The sequence below is a fragment of the Colias croceus genome, chromosome 26 (assembly GCF_905220415.1).
Source record: "Colias croceus chromosome 26, ilColCroc2.1".
Lineage (NCBI taxonomy): Eukaryota > Metazoa > Arthropoda > Insecta > Lepidoptera > Pieridae > Colias > Colias croceus.
In genome coordinates, this window is record NC_059562.1 from 820,017 (window position 1) to 838,635 (window position 18,619).

At 32.9% G+C, this 18,619-nt stretch overlaps 1 protein-coding gene across 1 annotated transcript in view; it reads right to left on the reverse strand.

Moving 5' to 3' along the window:
• Positions 1 to 18,619, reverse strand: part of LOC123703459 — a 68,424-nt gene that overhangs the window by 22,655 nt on the left and 27,150 nt on the right. The window contains exons 2-3 of the mRNA XM_045651452.1: positions 11,554 to 11,718; positions 4,101 to 4,217 (exon numbers count right to left, since the gene is read on the reverse strand). Of these exons, the coding sequence (XP_045507408.1) occupies positions 4,101 to 4,217; positions 11,554 to 11,717 (281 nt within the window). The 5' untranslated portion in view covers position 11,718. The remainder of the gene's footprint in view (positions 1 to 4,100; positions 4,218 to 11,553; positions 11,719 to 18,619) is intronic.

Below are 18,619 nucleotides of genomic sequence, written 5' to 3' on the forward strand. Positions count from 1 at the left end.
TTAGTCTTTATTTAAAATAAAATATCAACAACGTTCCTATTATTTAAAAGAAATAATAATAATTTGTTATATAATTTTACCATCTTATTTAAACCCAACCACTAGGCACTTTTTGCTTGTATTTTACAAGCAAAATATCAAATTATTCATGATTCACTGTTTTACAAAAATCTATCCATTTTTTTTATGAATATTCAAAATTCAAATAATAAAATTATGTACAAACCAAAGAATGTATACAGATGAAATAAAATCTCCCTGTCCTTTTGCGCTTTGATGTAACAATCAGCAACACAATGAGTGTTTTAAAATATAATGAAATAAGTTAACAGGTAGAGGGGGTGGCGCACCCCAGTCCCCATCCCTCTACCGTCTACCACGTCTCATTCAACCCCCGTTTGAGGTAAACGGCGTTCTTAACTGCTATGAATAACCATTAAATGTGTATGCGTAAGAAATAAGAATATTTTGTCGTCAGTAGTTTTTTTTTTCGTAAATATATCTGAAATGATTTGACTGTTATTATTTGTTGAGATATGAAATATTGAATGAAGTGAATATATTTGTAAGTTAATTATACTATCTACTGTCTTTCTGGAATCAAAATGCCTATTTATTTTTTGAATGTCTATAGGTATTGTGTCTCTTTACTGTATTTGTAGATTTCATTTTTTTCTATGACTAAATAGTTCTCATTAATTTCTTCATTTTTTGGTATAAAATAAGGTATTTTAATAATGTACACTCATTAACATTTACCATCATGCTACTTTAAGACACAAAGGGCTTTATGGCCTTAAAGGCTCCTGCAAGCGGAGAAACTGGTGCATAATCTCCTTAATATTTTCATAAATAATTATTAAAAGCGTCTCCACGCATTTCTCTGTTCTCTATACAATTATACAGAATTCCCAGGTCTCGCGGGGCGAGGTCAGGCCGCCTGTTACACCGAAATTGCCATTCGGTTTATCCGCACCCACGCGAATTTTAGATTTAAATAGAATCAAATATTTAGAAATTAAAGACTTTTTAACGGATTTTAAACGCGATGTATTCATGCGAGTATTATAATACATTTAGAAATTAAAGACTTTTTAACGGATTTTAAACGCGATTTATTCATTATATTATTTTCCCGGAAAAAATGTATAATACTCGCGTAAAATCAAACCCTAGAAAATAGAATCCAATATATCTAGTAAACGTTTTAAATTCACGGAATTGTTCATATAACTGTGTTTATTTTCGGACATAGTGTAAGTGGAAGTTCATTGTAAATCTATAAATAAATTTTTATTTATAGATTATTCTGTATTCATTTGTTAGGTAGTACATATTGTTACATTGGTAATGGCGAAGTAAAGTCCCGGGGTCGATTCAAATTATAAAAGGTCTGAAATAGCTTCGTAATATATTATCCATAATAAAAAATAGGTATTTCTGTAGAGTTTTCACATTATCTCTTTTATTTTCAATAAACATAATATGTATACTTACATGAAATGAAAAAAGGTATTAATTAACTTCTACTATTTATTTGAAGTCTAATCTAATTTAAATGAAATTGATAAAGTTAAAAATATTGTGATTCATGGGTAAATATCGTTCCAGATATGATATTTCGATAGCTCAATCTATCAACGACTTTTCACGTTAATAGCCGCGCATTGGAAACCTAAAAATCAAAGGTTACTTAACCACAAAACAAATTTGGATGCGAATACGTTGTTGCTAACGGAAGCGGGTTTTGCTTGGGAAGGAATTTGCTTGAAACAAATACTTATTTAGAAAGGTCAAAGAAATTCTACAGATAAAAAATAATAAATGGAAATGTCAACGGAAACATTTTTACATTTCGTAATATTAATAAGTTTTTAACAAACATTTAAATCAACAAAACCATAAAATCTTTCTTAACTTGTTACGCCATAACTTGAGAACGACTTTACGAATTTTATTCATCATTTTTAAGTTTTCTAATACTTTGTTCAAGTTTCTTACGGAATGACAAATTAAAGAAATTGCCCAGAAAATTGGGAAATTTCTGAAAACTTACGACTATTTAAGGTTGCCGCCTTTCAGAGTAAAAGTATTTATTCAAAATTCCAAATCATATTTATTAGTAAATACAGTAACGTAAAAAATCCTGCGTCGTGATCAAATTTTCTATTCTTTAAAAAATCTATACTGATATTATAAAGCTGGAAAGTTTGTTTGTTTGAACGCGCTAATCTCAGGAACTATTGGTCCTATTTGAAAAATTCTTTCGATGTTAGAGGGCCCATTATTCGAGAAAGGCTATAGGCGGAGCCACGCGGATAAACCGCGGAGCGCAGCTATTATATTTATAAAGCATTCGAATAAAATCTAAATAAAAAGTAAACTATGTAATATAATAATTTTATATTATTATAATACAAACCGCTAAGTACTCAAACGAGTTGAGTATTCGTATTCAAGTCTACTTACAACCCTTGCAGAAATAATTTTATCATTTCGTTATAAAGCACACTCAATATGAGTTAGTGAATTTATTATGAACTCTACATTATGTTTAAAACTAGCTTACCACCCGCAGCTTCGCCCGCTTTGTCTAACCTAATAAATTATATACTAAAACCTGCCTCTTGAAACACTACGCTCTCTCGTTGCGTAGTTTTAAAGATTTAAGCATACAAGGCATAAAAAAGCAGTGGTGGCTCAGTGGTGAGACCTCGGACTTCGAATCGATAAGTCCGTGGTTCGAGACCAGGCGAGCGCGCAGGAAATAAATTGATTTTTCAATTTATCTGCGCATGTTGTAACATCACCACTGCTCGAACGGTGAAGGAAAACATCGTGAGGAAACCGACATGTCGAAGAATTAAAAAAAGTTCGACGACATGTGTCATCCGCCAACCCGCACTTGGCCAGCGTGGTGGATTATGGCCTGTACCCTCATAGGAGGCCCATGTCCCAGCAGTGGGAACGTATATGGGCTGATGATGATGATGATGATGATGAAGCATACAAGGGGACATAGGGACAGAGATAGCGACTTTGTTTTATACTATGTAGTGATGAGTATTATTATAAGTTAAAAGCTCTTTTTTATTCTGTCTGCTGAAGGAATAGATTCTCAATTTTGCGGGAAACTTGTGGAAAGTTCGATGATATATAACCTTATAGCCTTCCTCGATAAATGAGCTATCTAGTTAATACTGAAAGAATTTTTCAAATCGGACCAGTAGTTCCTGAGATTAGCGCGTTCAAACAAACAAACTCTTCAGCATTATAATATAAGTATAGATTAAACTATTTCACTTTTTAAAAATATATACTTACGATACTATTCAATGGGGCAATATGGGGCCGTTATATTTCTTACATAATAATTATGTTAAATTGATTGTCGATTTTTCTGTATAGGTAAGTTGGTAAGCTTTCTGCGTCCAGATAATTCAAATATTATTGATTTTATTGAGATCGACTCCACACCCTCTACATTTTAAACTTCACATTTTATCATTTTATTATATTTCAAATCGCTAAAAAGATTTCGAGATATTGTTAAAGCTCATATTAAACTCAAGAAATTTCTATGCTAATAATAATTATTTTCATCATTATAAACCTTATTTTTCACAGGCTGAACTTGCTGCTCTAAAAAAACACAGATTTGTACACCTTAAACCTTTACAGTATTTTTTTGCGTGCCAACATTTTGACTTCATATTTTTCAATGAGCCATCGTGGCACAAACTATAATAGGTTACCTCATTAAAATTATGTACAATGTCTTACTTCGGGGCAGGTCGGGGCACTACAGTGTACACTATAATTTTATTATAATAGTAGGTCCTCATTATACTATACACTAAAAGTGTTATTCTATTCTAGATATTCGCCCGTGTTTTCAGATAAAAAACTGTATAGTTCCTGTTCCTGTGGAATTTCCGGTATGAAAAGTAGCTTGTCTTATTCTTCAGCTACCAACATACCAATTCCATTGTAATCGGTTCAGTAGCATTTACGTGAAGGAGTAACAAACAAACATCCATCCTCACAAACTTTCGTATAATATTACTAGTAGGATAGTATAATGATGTGGAATATCTTACCTCGGGGCAGGTCGGGGCATTGCAGTGTATACCGGCCACTCGTTATACAGCAGAGGGTCGCGATACGAATTCACTTCGTTCATTATCTCTGGAGCTCTTGCCTGCCTCTTTGAGAACCTGTTGCAATACAATGTCAACTTTAATTATTTGTGAGTTAGATAGAAAATTGTGTGAATGTTCTTAATTAAAAATGTTAAGAAGAGATTTAAAGTTTGATTTGTGATGTCTGTTTACAATCTTTTCCAGCACATTTATAAATTTATGTATAAAGGAATAAATAAAGATCATTTTATCTACTTTCAATTAAACGAATTTATAAGAATTTAGCAAAAATAAAAAACTTCTTGCTTTGCCTCATGTCAAGATCTACGTACAAAAAAGGAACTTTTAACATTTATACATAATTTTATTGGTACTTTTCTAAGTAAAATCATTCCAAAAATATAACAGACAGACGCGACGTTCACATTTATATTAGTACCTATAGTTTGCTAAAAGTCAGGTAAAATAAAATATATCATATATTTTCTATAACACCAGACACGGGGAGTAAAATGTCTCCATTTTATCTTCCTTGACCTTCATCATGTGTCAATTTGTCAACGCTACGTATCGTCTCGAGGCAATACTTATAGAGGTATTGATGTGAATTTAGAGCGGTAAAGCTTTATTTGTAGATACTATAACTACCTAATAGATATACTACAATTCTTAAAAAAAAAGACGTATGGCACTCGGGGACTGCCGCGGTAAAGCTATTGCATAGCATGCCTTCAGGCTTCAAGCCACACCTCCGTGCCCGTCGGAGTGGGGAGCGTGAGGATTTTTCGTTACGGAATATCTGGATTCGGTCCCCGCGCTCAAGGCCCGCGATAGAATCTATGCAATAGCTTAAAATAATTTTGAATGAATAAAAGAAAAAGCTTAATTGCTTGAAAGTAAATAGATATGTTACCGGAAATGTATGAAATCAAGGAATTGTATACAATTTCTAGGAAATGTGTACAATTCCGATACCATTTAGGAAATGTATAAAATATTGTTTAAAAAACTATTTAATGCATGCATATCCTAGGAAATGTATAATCTTCCTAGGAATTGTATACAATTCCTATATCGTATTAGGAAATGTGTAAAGTAAATGCTTTCTGTAATAAAACACGTTGTTATTTTTTTATTATAGCTCTTATTGATACAATCGGGTAACAGTCATACCGTAAAATTGTAATAATATGATGTTCATATTATTATCTTACTAATTAACATTTTAAAAATCAACTATGTATCTAACTTTTAACTTAAATATCACAAAATCAACTTATATTTATTCTTATAAAATCAAATTTTCATTTTGCAAGTAATCAGTCCCCCCGTCCCGCTGTCCTCGCGTATATTTGGCGCAGTCGGATAACACGAACCTAACCTAACCCACCCCCTTATCCAAACCAAAAATTTCTGATTAAGTACGAATTATCGGCATAGTTACTACAAAATGCCGACCGTTTGTAAACGGTCAGATTATATACAACTTGCCTACGACATATCAATATCTTAAATGTTTTACATTTCCGATAGCTATTTAGGAAATGTATAAATTTCCTAGGAAATGTGTATAAAATAATTTATTTCACACATTTCCGTACGATTTTAGGAATTGTATACATTTCCTAGGAATTGTATACAATGACGGATTACATACATTTCCTGTAACAGATACATAAACTAAGGCAAGAAGACAACAGAATAATAACTAGTATGGCAAGACTCAACATAACAGAGCAAAAGGCGGTGTTATTGCTAGGTAGCGATATCTACCAGGCAACTTTAACAATAAAAAGAGATAAAACAATCGGGTGAGTGAGCAAAAATAAGAGATTATTGTCGTAACACAACGATAAAATTTACGAATTATTTGATAATATAACAAGACACATTAATATTCAGAAAAGTTATTCAGAAGCTTAAATTGATAAAAAAGCTTTCTTTAAGCTTATAATAATACTAGCTGTTCCCCGCGGTTTCACGCGCATTGCGCCGCTTGGTCGCGTGATGATATAAGTAATATAGCCTATTGCCTTCCTCGATAAATGGGCTATCTAACACCGAAATAATTTTTCAAATCGATCCAGTAATTCCTGAGATTAGCGCGTTCAAACAAACAAACAAACTCTTCAGCTTTACAATATTAGTATAGATTCCTACAGTATCCTTCCAAAAATAGTTTTTCGTTTTATAGTTTTGTTGTCCATACCCTCAAAATGTAATATTGTTTGCTATTACAAGTTGTTCCGGGAATCTTTGTTTTACCAGGACACCCTTATCACAGGAGTATATAAATAGTTTACGACCTCTCCTCATACCGAATATACGTAAAAATATCATAAAAATCGGTCAAGGCGTTGCGGAGTCTGGTTAGAAACAATGTGACACGAGAAGTTTATGTCTTTCTATATAAATTTGATAGATATAACTTCTATATATATTTATTTAGGGATAGGTATAAAATTTACAGAAAATCGTGTTAGTTTACGTGCTCATAGCTCAAGAAAGGCAGAACAGATTTTAATAATTTTGTTCGTTGGATTTGTTTCCGTTTATAATAATAAACTATAATTATTTGATATTTAGTGTTATAGCATAATATTATAAAGCTGAAGAGTTTGTTTGTTTGTTTGAACGCGCTAATCTCAGGAACTACTGGGCCGATTTGAAAATTTCCTTCGGTGTTAGATAGCCCATTTATCGAGGAAGGTTATTGGCTATATATCATCACCCTAATACCAACAGAAGCGGAGCAATGCGGGTGAAAACGTGGAGCGTAGCCTAGTGCTTGATAAATGGGATTTTTTTAATCGTGCAAATTTTCTAAAAACAAGAGCGTGTGTGCTGAGCACACGTGCCAGAAGTGAAACTTCTTTGGCATGATTCAAAGATACGAAAATCGTCGCCTTTCTTCATGACGTGACGGTATTAGTATAAAGAAGTTCTCTTCAAGAATGAACAACTATAGACATTGAAAATTTTCCAGGAAAATGTCTACCCGGGCGGAGCCTCAGTGAGCAGCAACAAGCAAGTATATTATAAGTAACTACAGATGTAGTTGCAAACAATTACTTAAATGCCACAGTAAAAGGTAGAAAATTGTGAACTATCTAGGTAACCTCACGTGGGAGGAAGAAAACTGTCTTTTACTTAATGACTGGCGTGACCTAATAACCTTTGTTGATAAACGGCGGGAAAATCAATAAATACAATTTAAAGGTCACATTTGTTAGAATTTATTGTTTTGTTTCAATGGTTGTGTTTGAGCATTTTAGTGCTTTTGTTTTGGGAAAAAAAACGACGTGTGGCACTCGGGGACTGCCGCGGTAAAGCTATTGCATGCTATGCCTTCAAGCCACACCTCCGCCCGTCGGAGTGGGGAGCGTGAGGTTTTTTCGTTACGGAATTTCTCGATTCGGTCCCCGCGCTCAAGGCCCGCAATAGAAACTATGCAATAGCTTAATATTTTTTTTTCTATACCTGTGGGATTCTATACCTTTGAGGAGGCTCTTACATAATTTCTGGCACTGAGAGACAGGTTGGACACAGCCGTAATAAAGTTGAATATCGCGTGCGCTTTATAACTAAAGTAATAATTGATCTAGAGAAAAAATATCTTCGGATTGGATAGTAAACTATATTTTCTTACTGTTAACCTTTATTTATAAAAAATGTAATAATCCTTAAAAAAGGATAAAATAAAAAATGAATTTGAATTCCTTTTTGAATAAAAAATGAATCGAGCGAAAATGAGACAATTACGTAACTACCTTGTACATGGAAAGAAAAGACCCAATAAATCATATACTAAAGTTCCATTTTGATTGCATGTGTGACTGTTTCAGAATATCAATGCAAATTCACATAAAATTTAGGGAGCCTCCCCTTAATTTTAAATGTAAAACAACATTAAAAATCAATAAGCATAGGTAATGTCGTAGGTATGTGTTTATTTTCTACGGATTATTATTATAGACACATACACTTTCGAATCAATTTCAAACATGTTTTATCCTTATCTTTACCAGTTAATAAAAAAAGTAGGTACCTAATAATTTTCAATAAGTCCAATTCTTTATAATATTTTTGCATACTTGAATTTACGGATTTTATTGGCTTATACTTGTATGAATCGACTGAATTAGGTATCTATCGGAAGTAAAATAGACATCTAGGAAAATCAAAGTTCTTGGCTCGTCTCGAGGGAAATTTCGTCAACAAAAGTTATCGGAGGCTTTCAAATTGGGAAAAGGATAATATGAAATATACAACAATTTACTTAAATGTCACAGAGATATAATATTAATATAACCTTGTTTTATTAAGGGCCGATTTTTCAATGCTTGGATAAAACTTATCCGTCCAATAAAGTATTACACAGTAATATTAAAATGTCACGCAAACTGTCAAATACGGGCAATTAGAATACGTTTTTAAAATAGTAGTTTTATACATTATTCGACGAATAAGTTTTATCCAAGCATTGAAAAATCAGCCCTTAAGCGATTATTATAAATAGATTTGGGAATTAATGATATGGAATATGAAGAAGTTATAATTATGATATGATACAGTCATAGCCATCTAGCTATAGTTATTTATTTTTTATTGCTTCCTTTTTTAACTGCGAAAAAAATAAATAAGGGCGCAAAACAAGTGAACACCTAGCTGCTTTTATTAAGTGGTTTAAAAAATTAATTACGGCTGTAATTTTTCTGTTTAAATTAATCAACATTTATTTGAAATAAATTATTTAATATAGGTACTAGATTATTCAATTCCGTTAACTATAGGATTTTTAAGCAGAACCGGGTGCAATACTAGTTATCTATAAATACTGGTATTGAGTAAAGTCCGACAAAACTTTACGAGAACGTAATTAAGCTGTGTCGTTTGTTTTCTGAAACCGTATCGGCCGTAATATCTGAGAGCTTAGAAAGTTTTTATTGAAATAAATTTATTTCTATTTGTATATGGTAATTTGTTTCAAATTAAACAATGGATGAAATGAGGTTTGGAAGTTTTGGATATATGCTATGATAAAACTACACATTATATTAACGATAAATATTAATAAGCATTCGTTTCAAGTTTATTATTAACTGACGGCTATAGCTATAAAGGTTTACTATAGAGGGTAAATTTATGGTAAATTTCTAAAGTTATTTAAGTTTAAAAACTTATTACGTTTTTGTCCGATTTGCTACAGTATGTATAAAGTGAAAAAAGAGTGGACATAATTGAGTAGAAAAAAGGATTCAATTTTTTTTAACTGTTCGTTATATTATTATGGAGCGATAGCAATCTATACTAATATTATAAAGCTGAAGAGTTTGTTTGTTTGATTGCGCTAATCTCAGGAACTACTGGTCCGGTTTGAAAAGTTCTTTCGGTGTTAGATAGCCCATTTATCGAGGAAGGCTATAGGCTATATAATATTTGTGCTATATATGTATATCATCACGCTCATACCAACAGGAGCGTAGCAATGCGGGTAAAACCCCAGGGCACAGCTAGTAACTAATAAAAGCTATTTATAATTTATCACAAGGGAAGTCGCGTCGATACACTAACTTGTACATTGTACAAAATACTTATAAAGGAAAAAAAATGTTGTGTGGTTTTATGAAACCACGGTAAAAGTGAAACTTTTTTTCACACTATAGACATTTAACTAAAAATTATCGTATTTGTACGATAATTATCGTACGTATCGTGCGTCACGCGACATGTGCTACACAGACCAAAAAGTTTGAGACGATGTAATAAAAGTTTCACTTTAATAATTATATTAAATAGTGTCTAAATGTCTACACGTGAAACATAGTCGCTCTAATGCTCCGAAAATGTCCGGTATTTAAGTCTGAACACGTGAAATAGTTGTCTCTTCAAAATATAACGGAACGGGATATTCAAGCTATGTCGGGAATGGTGAAACGAATTCCCAGGATACCGCAGGGAATTGAGTTAATAGTTTAATATTATGAGGAGTAATTTTGTAATGGTAATAATTAGTTGGAAGTGTGATTTATTAATAGATTACATGTAGCCAGCGCAAGAGCAACTTTTGTCTCCGCAACTATTTTCTCTCCCATCACCTCTATGGGCTAGTATAAAGAAGTGCGCGCACGTAGCGACACAACTCCCCATAGAGTTGATGGGAGAGACAAAATAGTTGCGGAGACAATAGTTGCTCTTGCGCGCTAGCTCTTAGTTAATAGATTTGATAGCTTCAGCAAGAGATTTTGATAGGTTGTAGGTTGGTTGTAGGCTTGGTTGTAGGTAAAATGTTGACACATTATAGGCCGGGAGATGATGTATACAATAAATATTTTTATCAATGTCCTAAGCAGTTAGTTCAATTTTATAAAATTCTATCTAAGTATAATTGTAATGTCCTATGTCTGTTATGAGGAATCCACTTTATCTTTAAAATTTAAAGAGTTTTTACGTAATAGAGTGACTATTGCAAGTCATAACTGAGTTTCCCTGCATATAATATATGGCAGAAGATGGCGGTCTATCCGCTAAGTTTGACAGCTGCTTGTCGTAACTTAGAGAACAGGACGTCACGTAGTTTTCTAATTGACGTGTTGCATTTGAAATGAAACATAATTTTATATGTATAATGCAGATTCCTCTCTGTTCTGTCTGTCAGCGATAAGACCAATTTTGCTAATTCAAAAGCTTTTGTATGCTTTTTTTTATTTATTTACTAGCTTTTCGCCCGCGTTTTCAAAGGAAAACCCGCATAGTTCCCGTTCCCATGGGATTTCCGGGATAAAACCTATCCTATGTGTTAATCCAAGTTACATTCTTTATGTGTGCTAAATTTCATTATAATCGGTTCAGTAGTTTATGCGTGAAAACCATACATATATATAATACATACAAACCTTTCCTCTTTATAATATTAGTATAGATTTAGGTCATCCAACATCTGTCACAACAATGCTAGGGTACATTATATTACAATTTAAAAAAATTGACAATTGTAACAAACAATTAAAGGATGAAGAACAACATGTTGAAAAATAATTAAATTTGAGTTAAGCCACTAAGTGATAGACAAAGCAGAAAAAAAAAATAAACAAAATTAAGACTTTAAATACTTATGGATTTTATTACAATTGTCTTGAAAAATATCAATATTAGATATGTATTTCTAACACAAAAAAAAAACATTTCTTCAACCGTGGTACATGTTTACGTTTTCTCCATAAGAACCATCTTCGTACTTTGGGAATATTGTAAAAAAAAGAATTAACGAAATCGGTTAAGCCGTTCTCGATTTATTTATTTATTTATTTATTTATTTACGGCATACGCCAAACCATACCAAACCATTTATGCTTGTTATGTAGAATATAGATCGCATTTTAAATCAATTTTTACATATTTTGACACGTACCTCCACATAGCCTTCAGCTGGTCGCACGTGGGCTCATCAGGCTTGAGCTCCCGGTCTCGCACGCGCGACTGGCGCGGCGACAGCACCGGCTCCTGGTCTATGCGTTGCGCTGCGCACGCGCACACGCTCGCCGCGACCAACCATGTGCGCCAGGTTATCCACATTCTGTTGAAGATAAATAAAAGGTTTTTAAGAAATTGTTCAAAATACAGCTAGTGTGGTGACGAAAGTATACCTACGGACGAAGTTTCTTGCCGGTTTTTCTGCGTAGAAATTGCTTTCCAAATCGGTGGTACCTAAATGTTAAAACTATGTTATGACAATTCAAAAGTGCTTGTAGAAAAAGTCTACTAAACACTTTTGAATCATAGTAAATAACTAAATAGTATCTAATTGAATAAATAAATGTTTGAGTTTGTTTGTGTGTATTCATTAAAGCTTTCATAATGCTATTTATATACACAATTACAAAAAAATCATCGTGAGTTTATATAAATAAAAACATTGTATTTGTCCAAAACCGTTCAGCCGTTTCTGTATCAACAAACAAACTCAATAATACGATGCTATTTAACCACACAAGGGCAATACAAACCGCATGAGGGTAGCAAACAGTATTTTAATTACGTACTTGTTCATGGACTTGTGGTTACTGTATAAAGTTTAAAACTATTCAACCTACTTAAAATGCCATTAATATAGTTGAAGTGATCACCTCTATTTAAGTAGTTTGTTATTTTTTAACCGACTTCAAAAAAAAGGAGGAGGTTATCAATTCGGCCGGTATATTTTTTTTTTTTTATGTATGTACACCGATTACTCCGAGGTTTCTGAACCGATTTACGTGATTCTTTTTTTGTTCGATGCGGGATGGTGTCGAATTGGTCCCATAAAAATTTTATTCGGATAGGCCCAGTAGTTTTTATTTTATGAGCATTTTTTGTCTGTAGGTATTTGTAAATTTTGCAAGTGCAAGTTTGAAGTCGGTTGTTTTTAACGCAGTTATCACTTGTTTAATATTAAAGTTTTATTTGCTTTCTGTACGTTGCAAGCTCAAAGATTGAGATCAAAATATATGGATGTTATACAACTAATATACTAGAGTAAATACCACTAGACTTTTTATGTATTAATACTATGGACCATATTATACATAAAAAGTATTAGGTAATAAATAAATAAATAAATATTATAGGACATTATTACACAAATCGACCTAGTCCCACAGTAAGCTCAATTAAGGCTTGTGTTGTGGGTACTAGGCGACGATAAATATAACATTTAATAAATACATATATAGATAATAATTAATAACACCCAGACCCAAGAACAAATAATTGAGTTCATCACACAAATAATAATCAACATAGTTTTAGTGTATAATTTATTAGGTTTAGGTATTACAAAGCGAGCGAAGCCGCAGAATGGCAGAAAGCTAGTAATACATTAAAAGTATATCACTCCAGTCTATGGTGGAAATAAAAGTTACTAGCTAGTCCATGTCTACGTTAAAATACATGAATGTCAGATTAATAATTACTAGACATCGGATTATATGCATTTGCATGTTTGCATATGCAAATGCATATAACTCTCTAATTACGACGTTAGTGCATATTTTAGCCTATTTCCTCCAATCGTGCATATTTCGTTAAGTAGCGGGAGTTTTAATTGGTTGACAAACCTTTATTAGCCAATCAGAACGCTCAGCGAGTAAACAAACACTACTTTGGCATGGTAAAATGGCAAAAAATTACGAAATGGGCTCCATTTAAGTAAATTTTGAGCCATTGAAAATAGGGCTAGATTACCCTTTTGGGGCTAAAAACTTAAACACGGGTTGAATTCCAAAAAAGGCCTAGATTTACCCCGAAAGGTGGCAACACTGGGCTCGCGGGTGAAAAACGTCACAAATTTGCGCTCGAAAATTTGCTAAAAAAGCTTAATTGTATATTGCCACAAAAACTATACTTAATTTTAAGAAAACTTCGCTGTTTTTTGATTTTGTATTGTGCATATTTTAGGCATATCGGCCGTTTTTAGTGCATATTTCGGCCTTTTTAAGTGCATATTTGCATGCATATTTTGGCATTTTGTTAGTGCATATAATCCGATGTCTAATAATTACAATATAATATATGATCAACTGCAAACAAAAAAAGGGGTCTAATTCTATTGTCACGTAAATATGCTCTACAATTCAATTAACTTATTTAATTCTGGCGTAAATTCTGAACCTACATACACGCATACCTCATCGATAATTTCACCTGAAATTCAAAAGTAAAGCGCACAGAAATACGCGAAACATTGACCACAACAAAAGCTTCGTTAGTGCCGCCTCTCCGCTTTGACGCCTTTGAATGGCATGTATCAGCTTTATATTGCATGTGTAAGAGCTTTATTTAACACTAGCTTTCCGCCCACGGCTTCGTCCGCGTTATCAAAGAAATACCCGCATAGTTCCCGTTCGTATAAGAGTTCCGGGATAACATCTATCCTATGTGTTAATCCAAGTTACCCTGTATATGTGTGCTAAATTTCATTGTAATCGGTTCAGTAGTATTTGCGTGAAAGAGTAACACACATCCATACATACTCACAAACTTTCGCGTTTAAAACATTAGTATTATATATGGTGTGTATCACATAAATATATTGTTTAAAAAAACATTAATGCGTGTACTGCACACAACAAGAGCAATGTTTTTTAAATGCGTTGTTTTATTTTTTACGTGTTTCAGCTTTATATTGCGTATCATATTACGCAGGTTTTCTATCAAGTACATTTTTCAACAAAAAGTATTAACGCGTGTATTGCAACAAAGGAAGGTAATGTTTGAATGCATTGTTATATTTTTATACGACTGACATTTATATAAATATGGCTTGTTGTTAAGTTTGATTGGCATAAGTCTTTAAACCTACATTGCATTTAACTTTTCACGCAAAAAACATTACAAAAAGATCCGCAAAAAAGAATAATTTTAAATCAATTTGGCATCGCTAACAAAGCCAGAAATTCATTTATCAGAACTACGAATAATAAAATAAACGAACGAGTTAATAACTAATAATTTATGGAAGCAATAAAGTATCAAATAAATCGTACTAATATTATAAATGCAAAAGTTTGTGAGGATGTGTGTGCGTGTGTGTGTTTGTTACTCTTTCACGCAAATACTACTGAACCAATTACAATGAAATTTAGCACACATATAGAGGGTAACTTGGATTAACACATAAGATAGGTTTCATCCCGGAAATCCCACGGAAACGGGAACTATGCGGGTTTTTCTTTCAAAATGTGGGCGAAGCCGCGGGCGGAAAGCTAGTAAGTAATAAACGGCTATAATAAATCATTTTTAAGTAAAGCGACAATTGAACGTGTGAGACCGTCGAGCGCAATCAATCTCAATGTTTGCTTTTCATTTGGAATGAATTTTAATTTTCTGCCCAAAACAACATTCTTATATATCTCTTCTTTAGTACATATTAATTCATAAGTGATACGCTCATTTGGGATATGAAATAGGCAGAAGAATATATTATTTTGTGTATAAAACACACCGGTCTATCTGTCTTTATGCATGCGTAAATCTTTAAAACTACGCAACGGATTTTGATGCAGTTTTTAATAGATAGAGTTATTCTCAAAGAAAGTTTTAGTATATAATTTGTTAAGGTTTAAACAAAGCAGGCGAAACGCGAAAAGCTAGCTCTAGTTTTATTAACCGACTCCAAAGAAAAGGAAGAGGTTATCAATTCGGCCGGTATGTTTTTTTTTTATGTATGTACACCGATTTCTCCGAGGTTTCTGAACCGATTTACGTGATTCTTTTTTTTGTTCGATGCGGGAAGGTGTCGAATTGGTCCCATAAAAATTTTATTCGGATAGGCCCAGTAGTTTTTATTTTATGAGCATTTTTGTCTGTAGGTATTTGTAAATTTTGCAAGTGCAAATTTGAAGTCGGTTGTTTTTAACGCAGTTATCACTTCTTTAAATATAAAATTTTAATTTTGATCCTTTTCTACACCGAATTCATTAATTTCAGAAGCTATATAAAGATTTAAATAAACAACAAAGTTTAAACTCAAAGCGATGCAGCGCTGCGACTCGTTCAACTGATTTCCTGATGCAACATCCTGTTCAATTCATCTTTCCGGTATTTGCATTTCAATATTTTACTAGTTTCCTGTGCTTGCTTGCTTTACTTTATCCTGGGAAATTTGTCGGCTATAAAGTCTATTTTCTATTTCATTCATTGAATGTATGAATATTAATCTTTAACTATCATTACAAAGTATAAAACTCAAACTCAAACTCAAACATTTATTTATTCAATTAGACTTCTTCTAGAAGCACTTTTGAAACGTCATTACATATTTTTAACATTTACCACCGATTCGGAAAGCAGTATTATCTACGGAAAAGAACCGGCAAGAAACTCCATAGTTGCTCAAAAAAAAGTTGATTCCCATTGTCTGTTCGTTCCTATTAGATCTTTAAAACTGCGGAATGCATTTTGATGAAGTTTTTTAGATAGAGTGATGCTAGAGGAAGGTTTTATATAATTTATGTTAAGGACGGGTGAAGCCGCAGGCGGAAAGCTAGTAGATTAATAATATAAACGCACGTTGTATTAAATATAAATAATAATATTATGTATATTTTTATAGACAAACATGACAATGACAATTTTATTATCTACCTACTGGTTCATAAGTAGAAATTGTCTTGGTATGAACATACGTCACGCGTACCTTGCGCGTACCACGTATTTTTTATTTATAGAATACAAATGTCAAACCAAAATTTGATTGTTGATCCTGCCTTTTATCATCCTTTATGTTACAATTTGTGAATTACGTAGGCTTAAATGATTGTATTTGAAAGAAAAGTACTTTTATTTATTTCCTCTAATTGTAATATAAATGCCCACGACACTTGACCCAATTTTTACAGAAACACGATCACGCCTCGTGCGTTGAAGCTTATAAAGGACCAGAATGAGGCTTGACTGTTCTAATATATAATATTATAAAGGCAAAAGTTTGTATGGATGTATGGATGTGTGGAAGTTTGTTACTCTTTCGCATAAAAACTACTGAACCGATTACAATGAAATTAAGCACACATATAGAGGGTAACTTGGATTAACACATAGGATAGTTTTTATCCCGGAAATCCCACGGGAACGGGAACTATGCGGGTTTTCCTTTGCAAATGCGGGCGAAGCCACGGGCGGAAATCTAGTTAGAAAATATATTAAAGCAGTAATCCAGAAATATGTGCATGTGGGCGTATGAAATATCGGGAAAACGATCAATTCTTCCAAGTAATTTAATCACAAGATCTCCGCTGTATTTGACTTTGTTATAATGTATGGCCAATGTAAATATATCCATTTCTTGGGAAATATCTGTGAGTTATGAATGAAATTCTGAAATAAACTTACAGTGGAGAGCTAGAATTTATTGATATTACAAAAAAACAACTGTATTAAACAACTTAAATAATCTCACATTTGTTATCTTTATCTTGCACACTAGCTGCGCTCCGCGGTTTCACCCGCGTGGCTCCGCTTCTGTTTAGCGTGATGATATATTATAGCCTATAACCTTCCTCGATAAGTGGGCTATCAAACACCGAAATAATTTTTCAAATCGTACCAGTAGTTCTTGAGATTAGCGCGTTCAAACAAACAAACTCTTCAGCTTTGTAATATTAGTATAGATAAGCAAGTAACTTGAAGAAAACGTTTAGATTGTAAAAGAAAGAAGAACGTGTATTTATTTACGGGTAATGGTCTCACGAGTCGGCTTGACCCAATTCCTTTCGAACGACGTGTGAAAGGACTACTTTTATGAACACGAGCTTAAGTTTCTTAGATTTTCAAGAAAACCTTGCAGATTCCCGGAAATCTATATATAGGAAGCTATAATAATTCTCCCGGATATAATAGGAAAAATGCTTCCTGGCTATATTTGAAATACTGGGAAGTTTTAATTCCAGGGAACTTCAAGTTTAAGAACTTACGGGTCGTAAGGGACCAAAGAAACGTGCTTAAAACTTGGCACAAAAGGATCATATTGCAACAAGACTGTTTCATACAAAACCCGGAAAATATGCAGATTATTCGTGATAGAGATTTAATTATACGGTTTTTAATAAAAACCATTTTATGCTCCTCATAATACTTCTCACAGAATTAAATAATTGGATGATGTAGCGTTGAAGAAGCTATGATATGATGGGACATATTTTAATTGCTATTGCTAACTAGGACCTATTTTTCAAGTTCAAAGATAATTAAAAAAATGTGATGACATTTCCGAAGATAAAAGTGATGAACTAGAAATGAACAGAGCCTCTAACAAGACTCTAACATATGAAAACACTAGCTTTACGCCGAGAAAAACCCGCACAGTTCCCGTCTCCGTGGGATTTATGGGATAAAACCTTATGTGTTAATCCAAGTTACCCTCTATTTGTGTGCTTAGTTTCATTGTAATCGGTTCAGTAGTTTTTGCGTGAAAGAGTAACAAACACACACATCCTCACAAACTTTCGCATTTATAACATTAAGTAAGATACGATTACACTCTTATTAATTCATATTTCATATTATAACAGACAATTCGTTATTTATTACAAACCTCAAAAACTAATTATCAGCATTATAACCTTTAATTTGAATACAAATGAAAATTGAAAATGAATATTATGATTCACAATTGAAACCACAATTAAAACATGACTAAGTTTGTCATTTCACTATACTAATTCAATTATTTCGGTTTAATTACCTCCTTTTATACGAAAATCAGAGGCCAGAGGCAGTCCATTTTTCTAGAGAACATTATTGGGACCGCGTGGGTGGACATAAATCGATTATTTATGTAACAAACACAGATATAGAATAAAACCGGCCAAGTGCGAGTCGGACTCGCGCACGAAGGGTTCTGTACTATCTATAATAGAAAAGACAGTTTATTTTATGGGGATCCACGTTTATTTTTTATTTTTAGTATTTCTTATTATAGCGGCAACGGAAATACATTT